Below are 22,537 nucleotides of genomic sequence, written 5' to 3' on the forward strand. Positions count from 1 at the left end.
GTCCTGATACTAAAAGGAGAGTCCTGGATGCAAGGCAAAAGTGCAGGTTATTTCTGGGTTTTTGCAGTCTGTGAGTTATCATTTATTACTGTTCTCCACAGGCTATCTATAAGATGGTTTCTTCTGTAATGAAGATGCCAGAGGATGAGTCTACGCCAGAGAAACGAACAGAGAAAATCTTCCGACAGATGGACACAAATAATGATGGTGAGGAGCAGGGGAACTGCGGGGGAGGAGCGTGGGTGCTGTCTAGAATGCTTTGGTAATGTTACAGCTCTGTCTGGCTACAGGAATACCCTGTGTGATCACACAGAACCTTTATCTTGATTGTACCAACATTTACAGAAGTTCCAAAATGCATTAGTTTCTCTTTATCTCTATTCATTGTTTCTCAATGCTCATCAAGTCATTTCCCTGCTTCTATTATTGCCCTCTATTTTCCTCTCTTCACACTTTTTTTTGGTTGAACTCCATCTCTATTGTTCACGGCCTCCTCATCCTTTGCTTTTCCTTTTTCATACCTTTTCTGATCTCCACTACATGAGCAACAAATGTTAAAGTTACAGTAAACACCTTGTAATTATAAGAAATTCTGCTGTCTTGCTATATAACATATCATTTAAAGGGACAGTCTACTTGATTTTTTTATTGTTTAAAAAGATAGATAATCCCTTTATAACCAACTGTTATATTAATGCACTTTTTACCTTTGTGATTACCTTGTATCTAAGCAGACTGCTCCCTTATCTCAGTTCTTTTGACAGGCAAGTATTTTAGCTAATCGGCGCCGACTCATAAATAACTCCATGGCAGTGAGTGCAATGTTATCTATATGGTGTTAGCACTGTCTAACTGTGAAAAACTGTCAAAATGCACTGTGATAAGAGACGGCCTTTAACGGCTTAGAAATCAGTTTATGAGCCTACCAAGGTTTAGCTTTCAACAAAGAATACCAAGAGAACAAAGAAAATGTGATCATAAAAGTAAATTGGAAAGTTGTTTAAAATTGCATGCCCTATCTGAATCATGAAAGTTTAATCTGTCCCTTTAAGTCTAAACATTTTTAAATGAAACTCCACCCACCACTTGCCTCATTTGGAAGAGCCACTCCAGGCTTGAGTATGCAGCTGACAGGGATAGCTATGATCATATTTTCTTTCCTAAGATATGGAGAGTCCACAACGTCATTCATATACTAGTGGGAATATCACTTCTGGCCAGCAGGAGGAGGCAAAGAGCACCACAGCAAAGCTGTTAAGTGTCACTCCCCTACCCATAATCCTCAGTCATTCTCATTGCCTCTGTCAATGGAGGAGGTGAAGTTTGGTGTCTGAAGAAATTAATTCCTTTTGAAGGGTACTTTTCCCTGCAAGCAAGGATTTGGGTTTTGCTGAGTCCATGTCAATCACTTCAGTAGAGTAGTGGTGGCTTTTAAGCAGTTAAGAAGTTGTGAGGTAGTCCTTGCTTTGTTTACTAACACATTGCTGCCCATGGTACAGAAAGACAGATTTGGTTACTCTGTTCTTTCTCTTGTAAGGTGTATCCAGTCTACGGATCATCCTTTTCTTGTGGGATATTCTCATTCCCAACAGGAAGTTGCAAGAGGACACCCACAGCAGAGCTGTAATATAGCTCCTCCCCTAACTGTCATAGCCAGTCATTCTCTTGCAACTCTCAACAAGCTAGGATGTTGTAGGAGAGAGTGGTTAAATATAGTTAGTTTATTTTCTTCAATCAAAAGTTTGTTATTTTTAAATAGTACCGGAGTTGTGCTATTTTATCTCAGGCAGTAAATAGAAGAAGAATCTGCCTGAGGTTTCTATGATCTTAGCAGGTTGTAACTAAGATCCATTGCTATTCTCACATATGTCTGAGGGGATTACACAGATGAGGTAACTTCAGCGAGAGAATGGCGTGCAGTTTATTCTGCTATCAGGTATGTGCAGTTATAATTTTTTCTAGAGATGGAAAACACTAGAAAATGCTGCTGATACCGGATTAATGTAAGTTAAGCCTGAATACAGTGATTTAATAACGACTGGTATCATGCTTACTCCCAGGGGTAATACCCTTATGATATTGCAATATAAACGTTTGCTGGCATGTTTAATCGTTTTTATATATGCATTGGTGATAAAACTTTATTGGGGCCTAGTTTTTTCCACATGGCTGGCTTAAATTTTGACTAGAAACAGTTTTACTGAGGCTTTCCACTGTTATAGTATAAAAGTTACAGTTGGTGCAGTTAAAATTACAAACTGTGACATCCAGATTCCCTCAGGAGTCCCCTGTATGCTATAGGACATCTCTAAAGGGCTCAAAGGCTTTCCAAAGTCGTTTATTGGGGAAGGTAGGACCACAGCTTGCTGTGGCAGTTGGTTGTGACTGTTAAAAAACAAAAAAAAACAACAACAAAAAAGTCTATTTCGTTTTTTTGATTCGTTTTTTGAACTAAGGGGTTAATCATCCATTTGCAAGTGGATGCAATGCTCTGCTAGCCTATTACATACACTGTAAAAATTTCGTTTGATTTACTGCATTTTTTCACTGTTTTTCACTTGATTTAAAGTGTTTTCCAAGCTTGCTAGTCTCATTGCTAGTCTGTATAAACATGTCTGACATAGAAGAAACTCCTTGTTCATTATGTTTAAAAGCCATGGTGGAACCCCCTCTTAGAATGTGTACCAAATGTACTGATTTCATTCTGTTTTAAAAAAAATTATCACCAGAGGAATCTGACGAGGGGAAAGTTATGCCGACTAACTCTCCCCACGTGTCAGACCCTTTGACTCCCGCCCAAGGGACTCACGCTCAAATGGCGCCAAGTACATCTAGGGCGCCCATAGCGTTTACTTTACAAGACATGGCGGCAGTCATGGATAATACACTGTCAGCGGTATTAGCCAGACTACCTGAACTTAGAGGTTAGCGAAATAGCTCTGGGGTGAGACAAAATGCAAAGCATACTGATGCTTTAAGAACCATGTCTGATGCTGCCTCACAATATGCAGAAGCTGAGGAAGGAGAGCTTCAGTCAGTGGGTGATGTTAATGACTCAGGAAAGATACCTGATTCTAATATTTCTACATTTAAATTTAAGCTTGAACACCTCCGCGTGTTACTTAGGGAGGTTTTAGCTGCTCTGAATGACTGTGATACCATTGCAGTGCCAGAGAAATTTTGTAGACTGGATTAATGCTTTGCAGTGCCAGTGTGTACTGATGTTTTTCCAATACCTAAAAGGTTTACAGAAATTATTAATAAGGAATGGGATAGACCAGGTGTGCCGTTCTCTTCCCCTCCTATTTTTAGAAAAATGTTTTCCAATAGACTCCACCACACGGGACTTATGGCAGACAGTCCCTAAGGTGGAGGGAGCAGTTTCTACTCTAGCAAAGCGTACTACTATCCCTGTCGAGGACAGTTGTGCTTTTTTAGAGCGAATGGATAAAAAATTAGGTTACCTTAAGAAAATATTTATTCAACAAGGTTTTATCCTACAGCCCATTGCATGCATTGCCCCTGTCACTGCTGCTGCGGCGTACTGGTTTGAGTCTCTGGAAGAGGCTTTACAGGTAGAGACTCCATTGGATGACATACTTGGCAAACTTAGAGCACTTAAGCTAGCCAATTATTTTATTTCTGATGCCATTGTTCATTTGAATAAACCAACGGCTAAGAATTCTGGTTTTGCTATACAGGCGCGCAGAGCGCTATGGCTTAAATCATGGTCAGCTGACGTGACTTTAAAATCTAAGCTACTTAACATTCCCTTCAAGGGGCAGACCCTATTCGGGCCTGGTTTGAAGGAGATTATTGCTGATATCACGGGAGGAAAAGGTTGTGCCCTTCCTCAGGACAGGTCCAAATCTAGGGCCAAACAGTCTAATTTTTGTGCCTTTCGAAACTTCAAGGCAGGTGCGGCATCAACTTCCTCTAATAATAAACAAGAGGGAACTTTTGCTCAATCCAAGACGGTCTGGAGACCAAACCAGACCTGGAAAAAAGGTAAGCAGGTCAAAAAGCCTGCTGCTGCCTCTAAGACAGCATGAAGGAACGACCCCCTATCCGGTAACGGATCTAGTAGGGGGCAGACTTTCACTCTTCGCCCAGGCGTGGGCAAGAGATGTTCAGGATCCCTGGGCGTTGGAAATTATATCCCAGGGATATCTTCTGGACTTCAAAGCTTCCCCCCCAAAAGGGAGATTTCACCTTTCACAATTATCTGCAAACCAGATAAAGAGTGAGGCATTCTTACACTGTGTACAAGACCTCCTAGTTATGGGAGTGATCCATCCAGTTCCAAAGGAGGAACAGGAACAGGGTTTTTACTCAAATCCGTTTGTGGTTCCCAAAAAAGAGGGAACCTTCAGACCGATTTTGGATCTAAAGATCTTAAACAAATTCCTCAAAGTTCCGTCGTTCAAGATGGGAACTATTCGTACCATCCTACCACTGATCCAGGAGGGTCAATATATGACTACAGTGGATCTAAAGGATGCTTATCTTCACATTCCGATACACAAAGATCATCATCGGTTTCTCAAGTTTGCCTTTCAAGACAGGCATTACCAGTTGTAGCTCTTCCCTTTGGATTAGCTAAAGCCCCAAGAATCTTTACAAAGGTTCTAGGGTCGCTTTTGGCGGTCCTAAGGCCGCGGGGCATAGCAGTAGCCCCTTATTTAGACGACATCCTGATACAGGCGTCAAACTTCCAAATTGCCAAGTCTCATACGGACGTAGTACTGGCATTTCTGAGGTCGCATGGGTGGAAAGTGAACAAGGAAAAGTGTTCTCTATCCCCACTCACAAGAGTTTCCTTTCTAGGAACTCTGATAGATTCTGTAGAAATGAAAATTTACCTTGACGGAGTCCAGGTTATCAAAGCTTCTAAATTCCTGTCGGGTTCTTCATTCCATTCCGCGCCCTTTGGTGGCTCAGTGTATGGAAGTAATCTGCTTAATGGTAGCGGCAATGGACATAGTGCCGTTTGCACGCTTACATCTCAGACCGCTGCAACTATGCAGGCTCAGTCAGTGGAGCGGGGATTACACAGATTTGGCCCCTCAACTGAATCTGGACCAAGAGACCAGGGATCCTCTTCCCTGGTGGCTATCTCGGGTCCATCTGTCCAAAGGTATGACCTTCGCAGGCCAGATTGGACTATTGTAACAACAAATGCCAGCCTTCTAGGTTGGGGTGCAGTCTGGAACTCCCTGAAGGCTCAGGGATCGTGGACTCAGGAGGAGTCTCTCCTTCCAATAAATATTCTGGAACTAAGAGCGATATTCAAGGCTCTTCAGGTTTGGCCTCAGTTAGCAACTCTGAGGTACATCAGATTTCAGTCGGTCAACATCACGACTGTAGCTTACATCAACCATCGAGGGGGAACAAGAAGTTCCCTAGAGATGTTAGAAGTTTCAAAAATAATTCACTGGGCAGAGATTCACTCTTGCCACCTATCAGCTATCCATATCCCAGGTGTAGAGCACTGGGAGGCGGATTTTCTAAGTCGTCAGACTTTTCATCCGGGAGAGTGGGAAGTCCATATGGAGGTATTTGCAAAACTGATTCTCCGTTGGGGCAAACCAGAACTGGATCTCATGGTGTCTCACCAGAACGCCAAGCTTCCGTGTTACGGATCCAGGTCCAGGGATCCCAAGGCGACACTGATAGATACTCTAGCAGCGCCCTGGTCTTTCAACCTGGCTTATGTGTTTCCACCGTTTCCTCTGCTCCCTCGACTGATTGCCAAGATCAAGCAGGAGAGAGCATCGGTGATTCTGATAGCACCTGCGTGGCCACGCAGGACCTGGTATGCAGATCTAGTGGACATGTCATCCTTTCCACCATGGTCTCTGCCTCTGAGACAGGACCTTCTACTTCAGGGTCCTTTCAACCATCCAAATCTAATTTCTCTGAGGCTGACTGCCTGGAGATTGAATGCTTGATTTTATAAAAGCGTGGCTTCTCCGAGTCAGTTATTGATACCTTAATACAGGCACGAAAGCCTGTCACCAGGAAAATTTTCCATAAGGTATGGCGTAGATATCTTTATTATTGTGAATCCAAGGGTTACTCATGGAGTAAGGTCAGGATTCCTAGGATTTTATCTTTTCTCCAAGAAGGTTTGGAAAAAGGATTGTCAGCTAGTTTCTTAAAGGGACAGATTTTTGCTCTGTCTATTCTTTTGCACTAGCGTCTGGCAGATGTTCCAGACGTTCAGGCATTTTGTCAGGCTTTAGTTTGAATCAAGCCTGTGTTTAAACCTGTTGCTCCACCATGGAGCTTAAACTTGGTTCTTAAGGTTCTTCAAGGAGTTCCGTTTGAACCTCTTCATTCCATAGATATCAAACTTTTATCCTGGAAAGTTCTCTTTTTTTTTTTTTTTTTGGTAGCTATTTCCTCGGCTCGTAGAGTCTCTGAGCTATCTGCCTTATAATGTGATTCTCCTTATCTGATTTTTCATACGGATAAGGTAGTCCTGCGTACCAAACCTGGGTTCTTACCTAAGGTGGTATCTAACAAGAATATCAATCAAGAGATTGTGGTTCCATCCTTGTGTTACACAATCTGGACGTGGTCTGTGCTTTAAAGTTTTACTTACAAGCTACTAAAGATTTTCGTCAAACATCTGCTTTGTTTGTTGTCTACTCTGGACAGAGGAGAGGTCAAAAGGCTTTGGCAACCTCTTTTTCTTTTGGCTAAGAAGCTTAATCCGCTTAGCCTATGAGACTGCTGGACAGCAGCCTCCTGAAAGGATTACAGCTCATTCCACTAGAGCTGTGGCTTCCACTTGGGCCTTTAAAAATGAGGCTTCTGTTGAACAGATTTGCAAGGCGGCGACTTGGTCTTCGCTTCATACTTTTTCAAAATTTTCAAAATTTGATACTTTTGCTTCTTCGGAGGCTATATTTGGGGGAGAGGTTTTACAGGCAGTGGTTCCTTCCATTTAAGTTCCTGCCTTGTCCCTCCCTTCATCCGTGTACTTTAGCTTTGGTATTGGTATCCCACAAGTAATGGATGATCCGTGGACTGGATACACCTTACAAGAGAAAACACAATTTATGCTTACCTGATAAATTTATTTCTCTTGTGGTGTATCCAGTCCACGGCCCGCCCTGTCATTTTAAGGCAGGTAATTTTTAAATTTAAACTACAGTAACCACTACACCCTATGGTTCCTCCTTTCTCGGCTTGTTTTCGGTCGAATGACTGGCTATGACAGTTAGGGGAGGAGCTATATTACAGCTCTGCTGTGGGTGTCCTCTTGCAACTTCCTGTTGGGAATGAGAATATCCCACAAGTAATGGATGATCCGTGGACTGGATACACCACAAGAGAAATAAATTTATCAGGTAAGCATAAATTGTGTTTTTTCTACGGGTCTCTGTAAGGAGTATGTGTCCTTTCACGCCTTGTGAGCTGTCTTCCTGCCGGACAGCTAGACTGCAAGTAAGTGCTTTTGTCTTCTAGGTCTTGGAGACTTTTACTTCAGAAGAATATGTCATATGCTGTAGATGGGGACATTTTTAAAATCCTTTATACAGGATTTTCTTTGGCAGTGGGCAGGCACATTATGTATGTTGAGACTAGGGGTTAATCTTTCCTTTATTGGGATGTTTTTCCTCTTTGGGCTAATTTTTTTGAAATACTTTATTAGTATGTGTATGGCTTATGTTTTATACAGGGATTTGTGTATAAACTTAAATTTTGGCAGTTGGTTTTCTTTGCTTGCTTAGCTAGAACAGGCTAACTGACATACTGCTTGAATTTGAAACTAGCTGCAGCTACTTGCATCTTATGTTGTAGGCAGAGGGAAATGCTTGCCTCTTACTTGCTGCGTAGTTTCCTCTCTCTGCCGGTCATGTGACTTCTCTCTACTGTCGGATATTCACAGAGCGGAGCAGCGTCATTGAATTTCAGTCTCTTCAGTTTCGATCTACTATACAATCGTTTTAGAGACTTCTGGCAGCCAAATTGTGGTATTAAAAATTCTTAAAGTGACATTTTATTTAAAAAATTTCGAAAATTTGGGGAACATGGACCAAGACTCTGTATTTTTTGACAAATGCTTGTTATGCCTAGAGGCACAAATTGTTTTGCCCATACAATTCGGTGCTGCATGCTTAGCTAGAACACTTCAAGTTAAAGATAAATTGTTGCCCTCTGAGCCTGTTCAGGCATTGCCACAGCTTTCTCCTCAAACGTCCCAAGCCTCTATGGCGTCACATACAGTGCCCTGCAGTTCCTCTCAGCCTCATGGAGGAGTTTATTTGCCGGCAGATTTTGCTGCACAGGTATCTTCTGCGGTATCTGCAGCATTATCTGCTTTTCCTATGCTGGGAAAACACAAGAGGAAAATGAGACATTCAAATAGTAAGGTTTCTGTTCCACCTACTGCTACGCAGGTTGCCCTCCCTCATAAGTCTGATGAGGAGTATACGCCGGTAGCCTCTGAGGGTGAAATACGGACAGTATTATACCATCATCTGATACTGAAGAAGTAAACTTCATATTTAAGCTTGAACACCTTTGTGTACTGTTAAAGGAGGTATTGACTACTTTGGACGACTCCGATACTTCTGTCGTTGTCAACCCTAAGAAGTCTAGTAAACTTAATAAATACTATGATGTTCCTTTCTCTGTGGAAGTTTTTCCTGTCCCAGACCTTGTGACAGAAATTATTTCACAGGAATGGCAGAAGCCAGGTATTCCTTTCTCCTTGTCTCCCGTATTTAAAAAGATATTTCCTGTTGCTGACTCCATTAAAGATTCTTGGTGCACGGTGCCTAAAGTAGAAGGGGCTATTTCTACTCTGGTTAAGAGAACTATGATCCCTATAGAGGATAGCTGCTCATTTAAGGATCCCTTGGACAAAAAAGCTGGAAGCTTATTTGAAGAAGATGTATGTTCATCAAGGTCTTCAGTTTGTATTGCCACAGTAGCAAGTGCGGCATCTTATTGGTGCGATGCCTTGTCTGAATCAATTTTAGTTGAGACTCCGTTGGAGGAGATACAAGATAGGAATAAGGCTCTCAAACTAGCCAGTTCCTTTAATTCTGATGCTAACAAGCAAGTTATTAGACTGGGAGCCAAGATGTCTGGCTTCACTGTCCTAGCCTGCAGGGCATTGTGGCTAAAATCTTGGTCAGCTGATGTTACCTCTAAGTCCAAGCTTCTGGCACTTCTTTACAAGGGGAAGACCTTGTTCGGACCTGGTCTGGCAGAAATAATTTCTCCAACATTGGTGTGTCCGGTCCACGGCGTCATCCATAACTTGTGGGAATATTCTCTTCCCCAACAGGAAATGGTAAAGAGCACAGCAAAAGCTGTCCATATAGTCCCTCCCAGGCTCCGCCCCCCCAGTCATTCTCTTTGCCGCTCTGAACAAGTAGCATCTCCACGGAGATGGTGAAGAGTATGTGGTGTTTAGTTGTAGTTTTTTATTCTACTATCAAGAGTTTGTTATTTTAAAATAGTGCTGGTATGTACTATTTACTCTGAAACAGAAAGAGATGAAGAGTTCTGTTTATAAGAGGAGGATGATTTTAGCAGCAGTAACTAAAATCGATTGCTGTTCCCACACAGGACTGTTGAGCTGAGAGAACTTCAGTTGGGGGGAACAGTTTGCAGACTTTTCTGCTTAAGGTATGACTAGCCATTTTTCTAACAAGACTGTGTAATGCTGGAAGGCTGTCATTTTTCCCCTCATGGGGATCGGTAAGCCATTTTCTTAGTCTTAAACAGAATAAAGGGCTTATTATGGGCTATAAACTGGTAGACATTTTTATGGGCTAAATCGATTGCTTTATTTAGGTATTATATACAGTTTGAAGTTGAATTTCACACTTTTATAACTTTGGGGAACGTTTTTTACGCCAGGCACTTGTTTAGACACCTTCCCAGTCAGGAAGGGCCTTTCTCTGTAGTAGGCAGAGCCTCATTTTCGCGCCATTACTGCGCAGTTACTTTTGAGAACAGTACATGCAGCTGCATGTGTGTGGGTCTGGAATTCACTGAAAAGGTTCCTAGAAGGCTTCATTTGGTATCGTATACCCCCCTGGGATTGGTGAAGTCGCAGCAAAGGCTGGGGCTGGGACTGTAAAGGGGTTAAAATTGTAAACGGCTCCAGTTTCCACATTTTAAGGGTTAACAGCCTGAAATTTGGTGTGCAATGCTTTGAATGCTTTAAGACACTGTGGTGAAAATTTGGTAAAGATTGGATAATTCCTTCATAGTTTTTCACATATTCAGTAATAAAGTGTGCCCTGTTTAACATTTAAAGAGACAGTAACGGTTTTGTTTTAAAACGATTTTTGTACTTTATTAACCAGTTTAAGCCTGTTTAACATGTCTGTGCCTTCAGATAGATCATGTTCTGTATGTATGGAAGCCAATGTGACTCCCCCTTCTAATATGTGTGATAATTGTGCCATAGCGTCCAAACAAAGTAAGGACAGTACTGTCACAGATAGTAAAGTTGCCCAAGATGATTCCTCAGATGAAGGAAGTAGACATAGTTCTACATCATCTCCTTCTGTGTCTACACCAGTTTTGCCCACGCAGGAGACCCCTAGTACTTCTAGCGCGCCAATGCTTGTTACTATGCAACAATTGACGGCAGTAATGGATAACTCCATAGCAAATATTTTATCCAAAATGCCAGCATTTCAGAGAAAGCGCGATTGCTCTGTTTTAAACACTGTAGAGCAGGAGGGCGCTGATGATAATTTTTCTGTCATACCCTCACACCAATCTGAAGTGGCAATGAGGGAGGTTTTGTCAGATGGGGAAATTTCTGATACAGGAAGAATTTCTCAGCAGGCAGAACCTGATGTTGTGACATTTAAATTTAAATTAGAGCATCTCCGCGCATTGCTTAAAGAGGTGCTATCTACTCTGGATGATTGTGACAATCTGGTCATCCCAGAAAATTTGTGCAAGATGGACAAGTTCCTTGAGGTCCCGGTGCACCCTGACGCTTTTCCGATACCCAAACGGGTGGCGGACATAGTGAATAAGGAGTGGGAGAAGCCAGGCATACCTTTTGTCCCTCCTCCTATATTTAAGAAATTATTCCCTATGGTCGACCCCACAAAGGACTTATGGCAAACAGTCCCTAAGGTCGAGGGGGCGGTTTCTACACTAGCCAAACGCATGACCATTCCTATTGAGGACAATTGTGCTTTCAAAGATCCTATGGATAAAAAATTGGAGGGTTTGCTTAAAAAGATTTTTGTACAGCAAGGTTACCTCCTTCAACCTATTTCGTGTATTATTCCTGTCACTACAGCAGCGTGGTACTGGTTCGAAGAACTAGAAAAATCGCTCAGTAGGGAGACTCCGTATGAGGAAGTTATGGACAGAATTCACGAACTTAAGTTAGCTAATTCCTTTATTTTAGATGCCGCTTTGCAGTTAGCGAGATTAGCGGCGAAAAATTCAGGGTTTGCAATTGTGGCGCACAGAGCGCTCTGGCTAAAGTCTTTATCGGCGGATGTATCTTCCAAGACAAAATTGCTGAATATCCCTTTCAAAGGTAAGACCCTTTTTGGGCCAGAATTGAAAGAAATTATTTCAGACATCACAGGGGGTAAGGGCCATGCCCTCCCACAAGATAGGCCTTTCAAGGCTAAGAATAAGTCCAATTTTCGTTCCTTTCGCAATTTCAGGAACGGACCGGCCTCCAACTCTGCAGCCTCTAGACAAGAGGGTAACGCTTCCCAGACTAAACCAGCTTGGAAACCGATGCAAGGCTGGAACAAGGGTAAACAGGCCAAGAAGCCTGCTGCTGCTACCAAGACAGCATGAAGGGGTAGCCCCCGATCCGGGACCGGATCTAGTAGGGGGCAGACTCTCTCTCTTTGCTCAGGCTTGGGCAAGAGATGTTCAGGATCCCTGGGCACTAGAAATAGTCTCTCAGGGTTATCTTCTAGAATTCAAGGAACTACCCCCAAGGGGAAGGTTCCACATGTCTCGCTTATCTTCAAACCAAATAAAGAGACAGGCATTCTTACATTGTGTAGAAAACCTGTTAAAGATGGGAGTGATACACCCAGTTCCAACTGTGGAACAAGGTCTGGGGTTTTACTCAAATCTGTTTGTAGTTCCCAAAAAAGAGGGAACTTTCAGACCAATTCTGGATTTAAAGATTATAAACAAATTTCTCAGAGTTCCATCGTTCAAAATGGAAACTATTCGAACGATTTTACCTACAATCCAGGAGGGTCAATTTATGACTACCGTGGATTTAAAGGATGCGTATCTACATATTCCTATCCACAAAGATCATTATCAGTTCCTAAGGTTCGCCTTTCTGGACAAGCATTACCAGTTCGTGGCTCTCCCTTTCGGGCTAGCCACTGCTCCAAGGATTTTCACAAAGGTGCTCGGGTCCCTTCTAGCGGTTCTAAGACCAAGGGGTATTGCAGTGGCACCTTACCTGGACGACATTCTAATCCAAGCGTCGTCCCTTTCCAAAGCAAAGGCTCATACAGACATTGTTCTAGCCTTTCTCAGATCTCACGGGTGGAAGGTGAATGTAGAAAAGAGTTCCCTGTCTCCGTCGACAAGAGTTCCCTTCTTGGGAACAATAATAGATTCTTTAGAAATGAAGATTTTCCTGACAGATGTCAGAAGGTCAAAGCTTCTAAACGCTTGTCAAGTTCTTCACTCTATTCTGAAGCCTTCCATAGCTCAGTGCATGGAAGTAGTAGGGTTGATGGTTGCAGCAATGGACATAGTTCCTTTTGCTCGAATTCATCTAAGACCATTACAACTGTGCATGCTCAAGCAGTGGAATGGGGACTATACAGACTTGTCTCCAGTGATTCAAGTAGACCAGATGACCAGAGACTCACTCCGTTGGTGGCTGACCCAGGATCACCTGTCCCAGGGAATGAGCTTCCGCAGACCAGAGTGGGTCATCGTCACAACCGACGCCAGTATATTAGGCTGGGGCGCGGTCTGGGATTTCCTGAAAGCTCAGGGTCTATGGTCTCGGGAAGAGTCTCTTCTCCCGATAAACATTCTGGAACTGAGAGCGATATTCAATGCTCTCCGGGCTTGGCCTCAACTAGCGAAGGCCAGATTCATAAGATTCCAGTCAGACAACATGACGACTGTTGCTTACATCAACCATCAGGGGGGAACAAGGAGTTCCCTGGCGATGAGAGAGGTGTCCAAAATCATCAAATGGGCGGAGGATCACTCCTGCCACCTATCTGCGATCCACATCCCAGGAGTAGACAACTGGGAGGCGGATTATCTGAGTCGTCAGACTTTCCATCCGGGGGAGTGGGAACTTCACCCGGAGGTGTTTGCCCAGTTGACTCAATTATGGGGCATTCCAGACATGGATCTGATGGCGTCTCGTCAGAACTTCAAGGTTCCTTGCTACGGGTCCAGATCCAGGGATCCCAAGGCGACTCTAGTGGATGCATTAGTGGCGCCTTGGTCCTTCAACCTAGCTTATGCGTTTCCACCGTTCCCTCTCCTTCCCAGGCTGGTAGCCAGGATCAAACAGGAGAAGGCTTCGGTGATTCTGATTGCTCCTGCGTGGCCACGCAGGACTTGGTATGCAGACCTGGTGAATATGTCATCGGCTCCACCATGGAAGCTACCTTTGAGACAGGATCTTCTAGTGCAAGGTCCATTCGAACATCCAAATCTAGTTTCTCTCCAGCTGACTGCTTGGAAATTGAACGCTTGATTTTATCCAAGCGTGGGTTTTCGGATTCAGTGATAGATACTCTGGTCCAAGCCAGAAAACCTGTGACTAGAAAGATTTACCATAAAATATGGAAAAGATATATCTGTTGGTGTGAATCCAAGGGATTCTCATGGAGTAAGATTAAAATTCCCAGGATCCTCTCCTTTCTCCAAGAAGGTTTGGATAAGGGATTGTCAGCGAGTTCTCTAAAGGGACAGATTTCTGCTCTATCTGTCTTGTTACACAAACGACTGGCAGCTGTACCAGATGTTCAAGCTTTTGTACAGGCTTTGGTCAGGATCAAGCCTGTTTACAGACCTTTGACTCCCCCCTGGAGTCTAAATTTAGTTCTTTCAGTTCTTCAAGGGGTTCCGTTTGAACCCTTACATTCCATAGATATCAAGTTACTATCTTGGAAAGTTCTGTTTTTGGTTGCTATTTCTTCTGCTAGAAGAGTTTTTGAATTATCTGCTTTGCAGTGTAATCCACCCTATCTGGTGTTCCATTCAGATAAGGTTTTTTCTCTTGTTAAGTGTATTCAGTCCACGGATCATCCATTACTTATGGGATATTAACTCCTCTCCAACAGGAAGTGCAAGAGGATTCACCCAGCAGAGCTGCTATATAGCTCCTCCCCTAACTGCCATTACCAGTCATTCTCTTGCACCCAACGAATAGATAGGATGTGTGAGAGGACTGTGGTGATTATACTTAGTTTCATACCTTCAATCAAAAGTTTGTTATTTTATAATAGCACCGGAGTGTGTTATTCCTTCTCTGGTAGAATTTGAAGAAGAATCTACCTGAGTTTTTCTATGATTTTAGCCGGAGTAGTTAAGATCATATTGCTGTTTCTCGGCCATCTGAGGAGAGGTAAACTTCAGATCAGGGGACAGCGGGCAGATTAATCTGCAAAGAGGTATGTAGCAGCTTATTATTTTCTGACAATGGAATTGATGAGAAAATTCTGCCATACCGATATAATGTAAACTCAGCCTTAAATGCAGTAGCAGCAACTGGTATCAGGCTGTCATGTATGTATATTTTACACTTCAGTATTCTGGGGAATGGCACTTCACTGGAATTATACTGTATGCATAAAACTTTAGCCTAATTTGCAGGGACTAGCAACAGGCTTTTGAATAACACTCAATTTATTAATGTTAAACGTTTTTTGCTGGCATGTAAAATCGTTTAATTTTCTGAGGTACTGGGTGAAAAAAATTTTGGGCACTATTTTTTTCCACTTGGCAGTCGTTTTATTTAATTTATGACAGTTTACTGATCTCTCTCACTGTTATGTGTGAGGGGGAGGGACCTTTTTTGGTGCTTTTGCTACGCATCAAAAAATTCAGTCAGATGTTTATTGTCTTCCCTGCATGATCCGGTTCATCTCTACAGAACTCAGGGGTCTTCAAAACTTGTTTTGAGGGAGGTAATCACTCACAGCAGAGCTGTGAGATTGTAGTTGACTGTGATAAAAAAAACGTTTATTTCTCTTGTTAAGTGTATCCAGTCCACGGATCATCCATTACTTATGGGATATTAACTCCTCCCCAACAGGAAGTGCAAGAGGATTCACCCAGCAGAGCTGCTATATAGCTCCTCCCCTAACTGCCATTACCAGTCATTCTCTTGCACCCAACGAATAGATAGGATGTGTGAGAGGACTGTGGTGATTATACTTAGTTTCATACCTTCAATCAAAAGTTTGTTATTTTATAATAGCACCGGAGTGTGTTATTCCTTCTCTGGTAGAATTTGAAGAAGAATCTACCTGAGTTTTTCTATGATTTTAGCCGGAGTAGTTAAGATCATATTGCTGTTTCTCGGCCATCTGAGGAGAGGTAAACTTCAGATCAGGGGACAGCGGGCAGATTAATCTGCAAAGAGGTATGTAGCAGCTTATTATTTTCTGACAATGGAATTGATGAGAAAATTCTGCCATACTGATATAATGTAAACTCAGCCTTAAATGCAGTAGCAGCAACTGGTATCAGGCTGTCATGTATGTATATTTTACACTTCAGTATTCTGGGGAATGGCACTTCACTGGAATTATACTGTATGCATAAAACTTTAGCCTAATTTGCAGGGACTAGCAACAGGCTTTTTAATAACAAACGTTTTTTGCTGGCATGTAAAATCGTTTAATTTTCTGAGGTACTGGGTGAAAAAATGTTTTGGGCACTATTTTTTTCCACTTGGCAGTCGTTTTATTTAATTTATGACAGTTTACTGATCTCACTGTTAGCTATCAGGGTTAGTTATCCTTTGCTAATGGGAGCAATCCTTTGCTAAAATTGTGTTTTTTACAAAGATTTGATGCTATAACTTTTCAGTTTATTAATTTTCAACTGTCATAACTTTTTCTGTGCTTCTTATAGGCACAGTACGTTTTCATATTATAGTAAATTACTTGAAAAGTATTTCCAAGTTGCTAGTTTATTTGCTAGTGTGTTAAACATGTCTGATTCAGAGGAAGATATCTGTGCTATATGTGCTAAAGCCAAAGTGGAGCCCAATAGAAATTTATGTACTAATTGTATTGATGCTACTTTAAATAAAAGTCAATCTGTACAAATTGAACATATTTCACCAAACAACGAGGGGAGAGTTATGCCGACTAACTCGCCTCACGTGTCAGTACCTGCATCTCCCGCTCGGGAGGTGCGTGATATTGTAGCGCCGAGTACATCTGGGCGGCCATTACAAATCACATTACAGGATATGGCTACTGTTATGACTGAAGTTTTGGCTAAATTACCAGAACTAAGAGGTAAGCGTGATCACTCTGGGGTGAGAACAGAGTGCGCTGATAATATTAGGGCCATGTCAGACACTGCGTCACAATTTGCAGAACATGAGGACGGAGAGCTTCATTCTGCGGGTGACGGTTCTGATCCAAACAAACTGGATTCAGATATTTCAAATTTTAAATTTAAGCTGGAAAACCTCCTTGTATTACTAGGGGAGGTGTTAGCGGCTCTGAATGATTGTAACACAGTTGCAATACCAGAGAAAATGTGTAGGTTGGATAAATATTTTGCGGTACCGGCGAGTACTGACGTTTTTCCTATACCTAAGAGACTTACTGAAATTGTTACTAAGGAGTGGGATAGACCCGGTGTGCCGTTCTCACCCCCTCCGATATTTAGAAAGATGTTTCCAATAGACGCCACCACACGGGACTTATGGCAAACGGTCCCTAAGGTGGAGGGAGCAGTTTCTACTTTAGCTAAGCGTACCACTATCCCGGTGGAGGATAGCTGTGCCTTTTCAGATCCAATGGATAAAAAGTTAGAGGGTTACCTTAAGAAAATGTTTGTTCAACAAGGTTTTATATTGCAACCTCTTGCATGCATTGCGCCTGTCACGGCTGCAGCAGCATTTTGGTTTGAGTCTCTGGAAGAGACACTTGAATCAGCTCCATTAGATGAGATTACACACAAGCTTAAAGCCCTTAAGTTAGCTAACTCATTTATTTCAGATGCCGTAGTACATTTAACTAAACTTACGGCTAAGAATTCCGGATTCGCCATTCAGGCACGCAGAGCACTGTGGCTAAAATCCTGGTCAGCTGACGTTACTTCTAAATCTAAATTGCTTAATATACCTTTCAAAGGGCAGACCTTATTCGGGCCCGGGTTGAAAGAAATTATCGCTGACATTACAGGAGGTAAAGGCCATGCCCTGCCTCAAGACAGAGCCAAACCTAAGGCTTTCAAACTGCCAAGTCTCATACAGAGTTAGTACTGACATTTCTAAGGTCGCATGGATGGAAGGTGAACGAAAAGAAGAGTTCTCTCTTTCCACTCACAAGAGTTCCCTTCTTGGGGACTCTTATAGATTCTGTAGAAATGAAGATTTACCTGACAGAGACAGGTTAACAAAGCTTCAAAATGCATGCCGTGTCCTTCATTCCATTCAACACCCGTCAGTAGCTCAATGCATGGAGGTGTTCGGCTTAATGGTAGCAGCAATGGACATAGTACCCTTTGCACGCCTACATCTCAGACCGCTGCAATTGTGCATGCTAAGTCAGTGGAATGGGGATTACTCAGACTTGTCCCCTACTCTGAATCTGGATCAAGAGACCAGAAATTCTCTTCTATGGTGGCTTTCTCGGCCACATCTGTCCAGGGGGATGCCATTCAGCAGGCCGGACTGGACAATTGTAACAACAGACGCCAGCCTACTAGGTTGGGGCGCTGTCTGGAATTCTCTGAAGGCTCAGGGACAATGGAATCAGGAGGAGAGTCTCCTACCAATAAACATTCTGGAATTGAGAGCAGTTCTCAATGCCCTTCTGGCTTGGCCCCAGTTAACAACTCGGGGGTTCATCAGGTTTCAGTCAGACAACATCACGACTGTAGCTTACATCAACCATCAGGGAGGGACAAGAAGCTCCCTAGCAATGATGGAAGTATCAAAGATAATTCGCTGGGCAGAGTCTCACTCTTGCCACCTGTCAGCAATCCACATCCCGGGAGTGGAGAACTGGGAGGCGGATTTCTTAAGTCGTCAGACTTTTCATCCGGGGGAGTGGGAACTTCATCCGGAGGTCTTTGCCCAAATACTTCGACGTTGGGGCAAACCAGAGATAGATCTCATGGCGTCTCGACAGAACGCCAAGCTTCCTCGTTACGGGTCCAGATCCAGGGATCCGGGAGCGGTTCTGATAGATGCTTTGACAGCACCTTGGACCTTCGGGATGGCTTATGTGTTTCCACCCTTCCCGATGCTTCCTCGATTGATTGCCAGAATCAAACAGGAGAGAGCATCAGTGATTCTAATAGCGCCTGCATGGCCACGCAGGACTTGGTATGCAGATCTAGTGGACATGTCATCCTGTCCACCTTGGTCGCTACCTCTGAAACAGGACCTTCTGATCCAGGGTCCCTTCAAACATCAAAATCTAATTTCTCTGAAGCTGACTGCTTGGAAATTGAACGCTTGATTTTATCAAAACGTGGTTTTTCTGAGTCAGTTATTGATACCTTAAATACAGACTAGGAAGCCTGTTACCAGAAAGATTTACCATAAGATATGGCGCAAATACTTATATTGGTGCGAATCCAAGAGTTACTCATGGAGTAAGGTTAGGATTCCGAGGATATTGTCTTTTCTACAAGAAGGTTTAGAAAAGGGTTTATCCGCTAGTTCCTTAAAGGGACAGATTTCAGCTCTGTCCATTCTTTTACACAAACGTCTGTCAGAAGTTCCGGACGTTCAAGCTTTTTGTCAGGCTTTAGCTAGGATCAAGCCTGTGTTTAAAACTGTTGCTCCACCATGGAGTTTGAACTTAGTTCTTAATGTTTTACAGGGGGTTCCGTTTGAACCCCTTCATTCCATTGATATCAAGTTGTTATCTTGGAAAGTTCTGTTTTTAATGGCGATTTCCTCGGCTCGAAGAGTCTCTGAGTTATCTGCCTTACATTGTGATTCTCCTTATCTGATTTTTCATTCAGACAAGGTAGTTCTGCGTACTAAACCTGGGTTCCTACCTAAGGTGATCACTAACAGGAATATCAATCAAGAGATTGTGGTTCCATCTTTGTGTCCTAATCCTTCTTCGAAAAAGGAACGTCTGCTACACAATCTAGATGTAGTCTGTGCCCTGAAATTTTATCTACAGGCAACTAAGGATTTTCGACAAACGTCTTCCCTGTTTGTCGTTTATTCTGGTCAGAGGAGAGGTCAAAAAGCTTCGGCTACCTCTGTCTCCTTTTGGCTTCGTAGCATAATACGGTTAGCCTATGAGACTGCTGGACAGCAGCCTCCTGAAAGAATTACAGCACATTCTACTAGAGCTGTGGCTTCCACTTGGGCCTTTAAGAATGAGGCTTCTGTTGAACAGATTTGCAAGGCTGCAACTTGGTCTTCTCTTCATACTTTTTCCAAATTTTACAAATTTGACACTTTTGCTTCTTCGGAGGCTGTTTTTGGGAGAAAGGTTCTTCAGGCAGTGGTTCCTTCCGTATAAAGAGCCTGCCTGTCCCTCCCGTCATCCGTGTACTTTAGCTTTGGTATTGGTATCCCATAAGTAATGGATGATCTGTGGACTGGATACACTTAACAAGAGAAAACATAATTTATGCTTACCTGATAAATTTATTTCTCTTGTAGTGTATCCAGTCCACGGCCCGCCCTGTCACTTTAAGGCAGGTAATTTTTCCATTAAACTACAATCACCACTGCACCCTATGGTTTTCCTTTCTCTGCATGTTTTCGGTCGAATGACTGGTAATGGCAGTTAGGGGAGGAGCTATATAGCAGCTCTGCTGGGTGAATCCTCTTGCACTTCCTGTTGGGGAGGAGTTAATATCCCATAAGTAATGGATGATCCGTGGACTGGATACACTACAAGAGAAATAAATTTATCAGGTAAGCATAAATTATGTTTTCTGTATTTATTTTTTTAATTTTTTTTTTCTGCTATCAGGGTTAGTTATCCTTTGCTAATGGGAGCAATCCTTTGCTAAAATTGTGTTTTTTACAAAGATTTGATGCTATAACTTTTCAGTTTATTAATTTTCAACTGTCATAACTTTTTCTGTGCTTCTTATAGGCACAGTACGTTTTCATATTATAGTAAATTACTTGAAAAGTATTTCCAAGTTGCTAGTTTATTTGCTAGTGTGTTAAACATGTCTGATTCAGAGGAAGATATCTGTGCTATATGTGCTAAAGCCAAAGTGGAGCCCAATAGAAATGTATGTACTAACTGTATTGATGCTACTTTAAATAAAAGTCAATCTGTACAAATTGAACATATTTCACCAAACAACGAGGGGAGAGTTATGCCGACTAACTCGCCTCACGTGTCAGTACCTGCATCTCCCGCTAGGGAGGTGCGTGATATTGTAGCGCCGAGTACATCTGGGCGGCCATTACAAATCACATTACAGGATATTGCTACTGTTATGACTGAAGTTTTGGCTAAATTACCAGAACTAAGAGGTAAGCGTGATCACTCTGGGGTGAGAACAGAGTGCGCTGATAATATTAGGGCCATGTCAGACACTGCGTCACAATTTGCAGAACATGAGGACGGAGAGCTTCATTCTGCGGGTGACGGTTCTGATCCAAACAAACTGGATTCAGATATTTCAAATTTTAAATTTAAGCTGGAAAACCTCCGTGTATTACTAGGGGAGGTGTTAGCGGCTCTGAATGATTGTAACACAGTTGCAATACCAGAGAAAATCTGTAGGTTGGATAAATATTTTGCGGTACCGGTGAGTACTGACGTTTTTCCTATACCTAAGAGACTTACTGAAATTGTTACTAAGGAGTGGGATAGACCCGGTGTGCCGTTCTCACCCCCTCCGATATTTAGAAAGATGTTTCCAATAGACGCCACCACACAGGACTTATGGCAAACGGTCCCTAAGGTGGAGGGAGCAGTTTCTACTTTAGCTAAGCGTACCACTATCCTGGTGGAGGATAGCTGTGCCTTTTCAGATCCAATGGATAAAAAGTTAGAGGGTTACCTTAAGAAAATGTTTGTTCAACAAGGTTTTATATTGCAACCTCTTGCATGCATTGCGCCTGTCACGGCTGCAGCAGCATTTTGGTTTGAGTCTCTGGAAGAGACACTTGAATCAGCTCCATTAGATGATATTACACACAAGCTTAAAGCCCTTAAGTTAGCTAACTCATTTATTTCAGATGCCGTAGTACATTTAACTAAACTTACGGCTAAGAATTCCGGATTCGCCATTCAGGCACGCAGAGCACTGTGGCTAAAATCCTGGTCAGCTGACGTTACTTCTAAATCTAAATTGCATAACCCCTTAATGACAACAATGTACCCTGTATGTCACTGGTCGTTAAAGGTTTTGTCAGGACATAATAGTACAAGTCTAGCAAGAATACACTATTAATACCCTCCCTCCAGCAGGCTTTGTGGAATAGAGCAGTCTCAACGCTGGTGGCAAGACCACGCTATAAAACAATTAAGTCCCAAATAAAGGCCAGTGACATACAGGGTACGTCACTGGTCCTTAAGGGGTTAATATACCTTTCAAAGGGCAGACCTTATTCGGGCCCGGGTTGAAAGAAATTATCGCTGACATTACAGGAGGTAAAGGCCATGCCCTGCCTCAAGACAGAGCCAAACCTAAGGCTAGACAGTCTAATTTTCGTTCCTTTCGTAATTTCAAAGCAGGAGCAGCATCAACTTCCTCTGCACCAAAACAGGAAGGAGCTGTTGCTCGCTACAGACAAGGCTGGAGACCTAACCAGTCCTGGAACAAGGGCAAGCAGGCCAGGAAACCTACTGCTGCCCCTAAGACAGCATGAATCGAGGGCCCCCGATCCGGGAACGGATCTAGTGGGGGGCAGACTTTCTCTCTTCGCCCAGGCTTGGGCAAGAGATGTCCAGGATCCCTGGGCGTTAGAGATCATATCTCAGGGATACCTTCTAGACTTCAAATTCTCTCCCCCAAGAGGGAGATTTCATCTGTCAAGGTTGTCAACAAACCAAATAAAGAAAGAGGCGTTTCTACGCTGCGTACAAGATCTTTTATTAATGGGAGTGATCCATCCGGTTCCGCGGTCGGAACAAGGACAAGGGTTTTACTCAAATCTGTTTGTGGTTCCCAAAAAAGAGGGAACTTTCAGGCCAATCTTGGATTTAAAGATCCTAAACAAATTCCTAAGAGTTCCATCGTTCAAAATGGAAACTATTCGGACAATTTTACCCATGATCCAAAAGGGTCAGTACATGACCACAGTGGATTTAAAGGATGCTTACCTTCACATACCGATTCACAAAGATCATTACCGGTATCTAAGGTTTGCCTTTCTAGACAGGCG

General features: G+C 42.8%; 1 protein-coding gene across 1 annotated transcript in view; it reads left to right on the forward strand.

The window, feature by feature from the left end:
• HPCA (hippocalcin) overlaps window positions 1-22,537 on the forward strand; it is a 211,219-nt gene that overhangs the window by 165,363 nt on the left and 23,319 nt on the right. Inside the window, exon 3 of the mRNA XM_053707277.1 lies at window positions 102-207. Coding sequence (XP_053563252.1) covers window positions 102-207 — 106 coding nt within the window. The remainder of the gene's footprint in view (window positions 1-101; window positions 208-22,537) is intronic.

The sequence above is a fragment of the Bombina bombina genome, chromosome 3, assembly GCF_027579735.1.
Source record: "Bombina bombina isolate aBomBom1 chromosome 3, aBomBom1.pri, whole genome shotgun sequence".
Lineage (NCBI taxonomy): Eukaryota > Metazoa > Chordata > Amphibia > Anura > Bombinatoridae > Bombina > Bombina bombina.